The sequence below is a fragment of the Phaethon lepturus genome, unplaced genomic scaffold, assembly GCF_000687285.1.
Source record: "Phaethon lepturus isolate BGI_N335 unplaced genomic scaffold, ASM68728v1 scaffold42126, whole genome shotgun sequence".
Classification (NCBI taxonomy): domain Eukaryota; kingdom Metazoa; phylum Chordata; class Aves; order Phaethontiformes; family Phaethontidae; genus Phaethon; species Phaethon lepturus.
Window position 1 is genome coordinate 3,646 of NW_010547647.1, and position 8,747 is coordinate 12,392.

At 55.3% G+C, this 8,747-nt stretch overlaps 1 protein-coding gene across 2 annotated transcripts in view; it reads left to right on the top strand.

The window, feature by feature from the left end:
• METTL13 (methyltransferase like 13) overlaps positions 1-1,881 on the top strand; it is a 5,518-nt gene extending 3,637 nt beyond the window's left edge. The window contains exons 5-8 of one of the 2 annotated variants that reach the window (XM_010289718.1): positions 57-222; positions 418-587; positions 966-1,097; positions 1,607-1,881. In XM_010289718.1, the coding sequence (XP_010288020.1) occupies positions 57-222; positions 418-587; positions 966-1,097; positions 1,607-1,881 (743 nt within the window). Of the gene's footprint in view, positions 1-56; positions 235-417; positions 588-965; positions 1,098-1,606 lie in introns of both variants that reach the window. The other variant, XM_010289717.1, reaches the window with a different exon arrangement.
• The last annotated feature ends 6,866 nt before the right edge of the window (positions 1,882-8,747 follow it).

Genomic DNA, 8,747 nt, shown 5'->3' on the forward strand with positions numbered 1-8,747 from the left:
CCAGCAAGACCCCAGCTCCCACGTTGCCTTACCAGCCAATGCCTCCTGTTGTTCAGGCCAGAAGAAACGGAGGAAAGACAAGAGGAAACCCACCCCTGCTGAGCCATCTGCAGACATTGACAAGAGCTACCTGTGCTGTGAGCACCACAAGGCCATGGTCGCCGGGCTCTGCCTGCTGGGGGGTTCTGACCCCCTCCCAGGTGACAATGCTGGCAGTGGGAGGCTGTGCGGGGGGTGGGCACGCATGTGTCCCTATATCCCAGCTCCTTGGGGAAGGGCTTTCCTGGCCAAGGTGCCTTGTGCACCCTTCCCAAAGTGGTTTGGGGCTGGCGGGTGGGACAAATGTGTCCATCCTGGTGGCTCACTACGTGCTCTCTGTTGGCAGGAGCTCTGCTGGCAGTGCTAGTGGTGAGCCAGCCTGCCGCTCTTCGTCCACGACTACTTCTTGCAGGCCCATGTGGCTGTGGTGGAGATCGACCCCTCCATGTTGGAGGTGGCCACACGCTGGTTCGGCTTCTCCCAGGGCGACCGGATGCGGGTGCATGTCTCTGATGGCCTGGACTATGTGGCCAAGCTGGCAGCTGAAGGTACCATCTCACAGAGCATCCCGGGTGCCCCATCGAGCCCAGTGGGTGACATGCTGGGGACCAGAGTCCTGGGCTGCTTTCACCCTCTGCTTCCTGTCCCTGCCTGTCTCCTGCCACGTGTCATGAGCTCCAGCCTCACCAGGTCTCTGCAACTTCCAGAGCTGTCCTTGCCAACGTGTGCAGGGGACCTTAGATTTGCTACCTTCCCCAGTGCCGAGGGCTGCTGCCATGGGTTTCATTTAGAAAAAGAAACCTCAGGAGAGAGAAGCGGCTGTAACAGGGCAGAGGGGGTGTCTTGACCACCCCATTCATTGCTTCCACACTGTGCATGGCTCATCTCTGTCCCATGGAATACCAAGTCTGCGCTCTCTCCTGCAGCCCAAGCCCAGTACGATGCCATCATGTTCGATGTGGACAGCAAAGACCTCACGGTGGGGATGAGCTGCCCACCCCCAGCCTTTGTGGAAAAGCCCTTTCTGCAGAAGGTTAAAACCATCCTCAAGCCAGAAGGTATGAGGGAAGATCCAGCTATGTCCATAGAGCTGGTCTGGCAGGTCCTGTGCGAGGTTTGAGGAATGGGGCTGTGCCACTGTTTCTCGTGGTGGAGAACAGAAGCTGTGGCCAGGATTGCTGCGTGGCATCTGCCGCTCCTGGCAGGTCCCCGATCTGGGTGTTTCAGTGGGTGTTGTGACAGCAGGGAGCAGAGTGGAGTGGGTGGCTTGCGGCGCTGCTGGGTCAGGCAGGCTGAGACATGCCGGGGGGCCAAGAAAGGCTGCAGGAAGGCAGGGGGTGTAGGTGGTACCTGGGAACAGATTTTGTGGCCACCCACGACCCGCATGGCGGCAGGGACGTGGAGTTTAGCCAAGGGCACTGGGGGGTGCCGGTACTCCTCGTGCTGCTGCCAGGGAGGCATTTGCACCAGGGTGTCACCAATTCAGCCGCTTCCCACAGGAGCGTGGGGAGCAGGATAGTGTACACGGGCTGGTCTGAACTCTCGTCCTTCTCACCCTGCTGTGTAGGAGTCTTCGTGCTCAACTTGGTGTGCCGCGATGCCCAGCTGAAGGAGTCTGTCCTGGCCACCCTCAGGGAGGTCTTCCCCCTGCTCTACACACGCCACATTGAAGGGGAGGTCAATGAGATCCTGTTCTGCCAGCCCAGCCCCGAGGGCCGGCGGGACCCCAGAGAGCTGGGGGCACGTGCCCGCACACTGGAGAGGGCCCTGCGGCAGCCTGGGCGCCCCTGGGACAGCTCATACGTGCTGGCGGACATGCTGCAGGCTGTCAAGATCCTCTGAGAGGGGCTACAATGCCACTTGGAGAGGTCCTTGCATCAGTTCTGTGGCCCTGGAGCAGAGGGGTGCCCGTGGCTGGGACTGCTGCCCTTGGGGGGCCGGTGCTGGCCTGGGTCTGCCTGAAGGATGAGACTGGCACGGGGAGGTGCTCCCTGCAGCGAGGCTCCGCAGGAGCAGGTCCAGGACGGTGGAGGGCTGTGCAGCCCGAGGGGCAGCGTTGGGGTGGTGATGGGAGGAAGGTACTGCGGGACTGGCAGGACTGTGGGTTTGGATCTGTCTCTGTTGCTTTCCTGTTGTGGGAAAAACACCCCTCTTGACCATCCCTTTCTCCAGCACGGCTCCTTCCCTCCAATGCTGCCTCTTCCAGCATCTCCAGCATCCCTGCTCACTGGTGTCTGTGCAGGGCCCCAGCCCTGACCCAAGCCTGGTTGTGGATGTGTGTGGGTGGTCTGAGCGCTGTGAAAATAAAGTGCTCTGAAGCCCATGGTGCTTTGTTAGACTTATTTCTGGAGTGTCCAGTACCCCTGGAAAAGGTACGGTTACCTCCACTCCTCAAGGGAACAGCCCTGGGGCAGGCAGGTGCCCCTTTACCCCACTGCCCCCTCTCCCCTTCCCCAGACTGGACCCCACCGTGTGCCTGCCCCTCTTTTGCATGTCTCCAGCCATCACCCTTGTGAGCTGGGACCTGTAACCCCATGGGCTCCCAGCCCTTCTTCTCCCCCCTGCACCCCTGGGCCAGCAGGGACCCAGCCCCACACTCAGGTCCTTGGGCACACCAACCTGCTCACCCAGCTGGTGCAGGTCAGCCTTCCCGCAGGCTGAAAAGGCAGCAGGAAAATACCCATCGGGGTGTTCCTACAGCACCCCATTCCTGCCCAAGCGGCTCATTTTGTCTCTCCTGAGGGTTTCAAAGCCTGATGCCTTCCTGCAAGGTTTAGCTGAAGAGCTGACCCATGCATACTGGCTGGTTACAGAGCAGCTGACCCACTGGTGCTCCCACATTCAGCAGAATCCATTTGTGCGGGGCTTACCATTCTTCCCTGCAACAGCTGGAACCAGAATGAGTCTGAGACATGGTACCAAAGTGATCAGCTTGCAGACATCAGGGTGATAACCTGTTCAGGCACCACGATGCTTTGCCACTGCCTCTGCACTCTCACCCTGTGTTCCCTTCTGCTGCTGGCACACTGAGTTGAGGACATTTCTGGCGGCTGCTTCCTGAAGCGAATCCTCCCCAGCCACCTTTCCACAGCCCAGGGTGGTAACAACATGCCAGAAGCAGTGCTGGGAGGGCTCTGACCTAGCTGTGGGTGTGAGGGCAACAGCAGCCACGTCTCAGCATCGCCGCCGGAGCTGTTTCGCCAGCTTTGCAGCTTGCGCACCCTGTCCCGCCAGGGTGTTGGGGGGCTGCTGCTCATCAGCCTCTGCTCCCTCAGCAGCACCCATCTCTCCTCCACCCGCAGGAAACCCTCCTTTGTTTGTAAAGCCGAGCAAGAGGGTGTGCAAGCCCAAGGGTTTGCAGTTCCCTAGCCCCATGGGGGCCATGGGGAATGGCCATGCTCATAAGGACACCCCAAGAGCTCTCACCCCTGAACTGGTGGTTACCACGGCCACCACGCTGATGCAGGAGACGCAGCTGTTTGTGCCCAGGAGGCACTATGGCAGCCGTGCTGACAGCAAGCATGTCCTTCCAATCAGCAGCTGTGGCTATATTTTAATTTTAATTTGCCAGCAGGTTCTGCTTTGGAAACCACTCTGTTCAGATCCCTTCTCTGGTGCTCCTTGCCTTATTCTCCTTCACACAGAGGTACAAATCAGTGCCCTACTTTCTCCCTGGACTGGCCTGCTTTTATGCAGAGCAAGCAGATGCTTTTTTAAAATAAGTGCTTTTGATGGTTCCCAGGCGCTGGAGAGCAGGGCTGGCCTGCTCTCTGTCTCAGATAAAGGATGGCAGCATGAGCACGTGCCCTCCGTACGTTGCGCACCACCCGGTTGCTCCTCTGCACTGTAGTGTGTCCGGGGTGGCACGTGGTCTCTGGTCAATGGGAGAGACAAGGCTGGAGCTTGAGCTGGGTGGACATCTGCCTGCCCCCATGCAGTGAGTTTCTAAAGCTCCCCTGTGATGAGCACTTTTCGAAAGATATCTATTATCCATCCAGCTTAGCATGGGAAATTTCTCAACTGGATCAGCAGTGCTGCATTTGGTCTATTCTTAACCTAGTTTTCAATTCTCAACATAATTCCAATCACATAGGTTTGTGTGTATGCCCTTTATTTTACCAAAACCATCTCCTTTCTGCCCCAGGAGCTCATACAAAGGCTGCGTTCATCCCTCCCTTGTCCAGTTCTGCCTTTCTGCTGTGCTCCCTAATCGCTGTGTAACGCCACATCCTGGTGGGAAAACAAAAGCCATCTATTTGAAACAAAGTAAGGATGAAATCTCAGTTCACTGCAGCTGTCCTTGCAGCTACTGACAGCCCTACAAGTTTGGTCCAGAAATACATTTCAGCTGGAAAATTGGTAAATTAATGAGTACTGCATATACCTGAAATCCCGTGCAGGTAAAATGCTCCAAGGCTGGAATAATCGATGTGTAGTAAATATTTCTCTCTCCTGGCAGCCAAAACATGCAGCTAATGTATATGTTTGGCAACTGTGCTTCTGTTGAGTGTTTTGGCAATATACTCATGTTTACATCCCTTACTCCTCACTTCCTTCCTTCACAGCGTAGGCACACCGTAAGCAGTGGGATAGAAACAAGCACTGCTGTCACTTAGCAACCTCCGCTGCCTTTAAGATGTTGACTTTATTCCTTTCTGGATTTCCTAGCACAAAAAGAGACAGCCGTGTAACTCATCGCATGGCTCAGGCATGAGGCTGTAGCCAGCTGGGGATGCTTTGGTCCGGTCCGGCCCGAATCCCTCTTGGAGCATCGCATCCGTGTCCTACTGCTGCTCCAGTAAGTGAGGCACTGGGAGCTGATGGGTCAGCCCTGGGATTCGTGATCATGGGTGGAAGAATGCAGCTGGTCATGCCCAGCCATGGAGGCTCTTTGGCCCAAGGTGACTCTGTGGCCAGGCAGCTGGCAGGACGGTGACACTATGAGGCAGGCAGTGGTGGGGTGCCACACGAATACCCCATATGGTGTAACCTCCTCAGATGTCACAGCCCAGATCCCTGCTCTGCAGAAAGACTGGAAGTGGCTGGACTCTCGGGAAGAGGGTGGAGATGGATGGGAGGCATCCTGTCACCAGCTGAAAGTACATCAAGCAGCTGGGAGAGACTTTGCAGTAGTAAAAGCTGCAGGGACGGGATGCTGAGGCTGATTCCCTCCAGCTGGGAAAAGCTCTATCAGGGTGAACTTGGCCCCACTGGCTGGGGATGCTGCCCGGGCATGGTCACAGCACAGGAAGGGCTGTAACGGCCATGTTCTGGAGGGTAAGTGTAAGGGTAAGCACCTGGTAAGTGTTTCATCCATGAAATCTTCCCTTGGGTGAAGCACTTGGCATGCCTGGCTTTGTGGCCAAGGAAGCAGGCGTGCTCCCAGGCTGCAGCGAGGGAGTACGGCTTCTTCCTGGGGCACTCAGGGCTGCAGCGAAACGCCTCTGCGGACTGCAATGCAGCATGGTGGCCTTTTTCTACCCTGCAACTGGATGCTACCCGACTAAAGGATGCAGCTGGAGGTCACAGGGCGGGAGAGAGGCCACCATGCTGGCTGGGACAGGGATTGGGGTGTCACTGTCCTGTGATCCGTGAGTCAGCACTGCCACAGGCTGCAGGGCAGAGGCAGAAAGTGCCTCCTCTTTACAGGGGGAAATGCTGCAGACAGTAATTCTAATCGCAGCCCTGCAGCCACTCTGGTTTTCTTTCACTGGCTTTAATTCTATCTTTTGCAGCTTCAAGGTCTGAGCTCTCCTCCTGGCAGATAGGCAGGCATAATGCTGACCATTCATGCCAGGACTGCAGAGCCAGGTGCTGCTGAGAAGCTGGGAGCTCCCTCATGCACGGGGCTCCTTGCCCACACCTCCTCCTGCTTTGTGCCGATCAGCTGCCTGAAAAGCTCTGCAAGACACTGGGTTTGTAGCTGAAGCAAGAAGGAGGTGAGGAAGGTCCCTGGAGAGAAGATGATGCGTGAAGGAGCCTGCCTCTTCTAAATGCTTCCTGCGGGGAGGACGCAGCCTCGTCTGTGCTCCGCTCCCCCGGGATCCTGCCCGCTCTCTTGGCAGGGGAGCGTGCCTGGCTCCTCACTGCAGGCATCTGCAGATCTCCTCTCTGGTACTTTATATATAACCCATTTTTCATGAAGGGAATCACACTGGTGTGTGTTTATAAAGCAGCCTGGGGACCCGATCCAAATGTCCTCAGTTCTAACATCACGCTGCCTGCTTAGGAAGAAGTGCCTGTGCATAAGTTTGTGGGCTCAAATGCTACAGCTGCACCCAGAAGCCAGACTATCTTTGCTGTATATTTTTCTGGAAGTCAGGGAGGGACAAATTTACTGTCCGTAGGCTTGATCTGAAATGCACTGGAGGCTTCGGCAGGGGTGGGGACCCCAGGCAGGCTGTGCTGGAGCTGGTGACATCCGGAAGCGAGCGGACCGTGCCGATGGAGACAGTGGTGCCTGCGGGGCTGGCGTGCCACCCTGGGGAGCACGGCACCTTTCCCACTGTGCTGGGAAGAGGTGGTCGGCGAAGGGCTGCTTCTCCTCGCTGAGCCTGTCACGTGGCAAAAGGAAATGATAAATATTGTAGGGCACAACTGTGCGCAGGGTGAAAATAGAGCGTGTTTAGCTTGGCTCCATGCTCCCACTGCGCTCTCAGGGATCGCACCTGGTGCTCCCCAGGAACGCAGTTTCTTGCATGGCCCTCTGATGCTGATTTGGGCCTTTTTTTTTTCTTTTTTTCAGGGTTATTCATTACAAGGAGCTTTGCAGTGGTCTCTGCTAGTACTGACCCTCTTTCCTTTAATTGAGCCACTCTGAACCTAGAAAGCTAGGGTGGGCTCCTCACTCGGGTTTGGAACAAGTTGCCTGGAGAAGTCAGTTAGAAAAAGCAGAGACCTGAAGATATGCTTGGGTGCCCTTCTCTTCTTCACCGCCCTCTTGGAGTTGTTGGAAAAACGAGCACCCTTTTGATAACACGGGCATGCATAATGAAAATGTTCGTGCTTTTTCCAGGATGTGGGAAATCTATATCTTGGCTGCTCATTTTTTTGTGAGAGAGCAGATTTTTGTAAGTGATGGAGTCATGGGGAGAGTGTGGTCACTTACAGGCTTTAACTCTGCTTCAACAGGGGAAAAAAGTTTGGTTTGGAAACTTCCCAGACTGGGGGAACAACTCAAACTTTTCCTAATTATGGCTGTTTGTTTTTTTTTTTCTTTTTAATTGTGGAAGCAAACAAAGGTATAATTCAAAGACCTAATGGCAAAGACAGTTCCCTAGGTTATCAATTTGAAGGTGTGCATAGCATTGCTCCCAAGGCATCATGCCTTTTTTAATCTTTGTTTGTCTCTTGTGGAGATGCAATCCTATCACCAGGTTGCTCTTTTACCAATCTTAATTATTCCACTGGGGCAGCACAAAGTGCCCTGATGCTCAGACGGGGCAGATTTGGCCAGAACGTGATACTGTTCTTCCCGACTTCCAGCCTCCACAGAAACCCATGAACTGGAGGAAGGCCAGGCAGCTCCTCTAGTGCCTCCTGGCACAGCGCGCTCGCTCAGGAGTGGGGGAAAAAATAATCATGCTGCTAATCGTTGTAATTATGTCTATAACCCCCAGGCTCCATCTAGACAGAAAGGAACGCGAGGCTTTTTCCCAGAGGCTGTGATGCTGGGGATGTGATCTAACCACAGCGGCAAAGCCGCTGCTAGAGAAACCGTCTTTGCGTTATGCCGATTAAAAATTTTTCAGCCGGAGCTAAAGCAAACTGTTCATTTGTTTCCAGCGTTAGAAGTCAGTCTGTTGTAGAGAGTAATTTTTTACACTTATTGAGAGGTCTGGCCAAGAAGTTTTGATAATCCTCCAGATCGTTAGTATCTGTCAGTCTGCGGGATGTTTGCAGTTCCCTTTTGTTTTGCTTTTCACGCTGAGCAAAGCCAGTGCCTGGTGTAATACAGAGGATAACTTTTATCGCTGCAGGACTCCAAAGCCTCTGTTTTGGATATTTGTGTGTTGTGACTGCTGCCAGTAATCATAGATAAATCTCATCTCTGTTGCTCGCCTGTGCTTTTAGCTCAGCCTCAGTACGTATTTTTAATTGAACCTACTGCAATGATGTGGCTCAGACCGTGTTATCAATTCCAGCCTGTTCCTCAACCACCCACCCGCTACCAGCCCTGCCGGACTCGACTTCTTGGGCCTGCCCTGACATGGTTCCAGTGAATTATGTTGGAAAAGGGAGGGTTCACTGGAACTGGTGGTTCTGTGTCTGACCCTGGCAGTGCTCCCGCCCATGGCTGAGCGTCAGTGCCGTTTGCCAGGGCCCCTCATGTGCTGCGGGGATGGATTGTGGTTCCTGCTGCTCCTGTTCCCATGGCGGGCGGGAGCCGGGAGGAATTCAGCTGCTGGGACCGCTCCAAAATACCCTGCTCGGCAGATGGGGAAGTGCTGAAGCCAGCTGTCTGCCAGGTCCTGTGCCGGCAAGCGGGACCCAGCTCCTCCACGTGCTCCCGGTTTGGCACAGAGGTCGTAGAGGAAGAGTGCGTGGAAACCTCCGCTGGGCGCCGGAGGATGGTGCGGCCCTGCGCCGGGGGCTCATGGGGGACGCCGCAGCCCTTTCTGACAGTGGGATGGGGTGGCTGGCTGGGGTCGGGGCTCCCGGGGGAGAGGGGCAGCATGGCGGTCTCATAGGTTGGTGCACAGACTCAG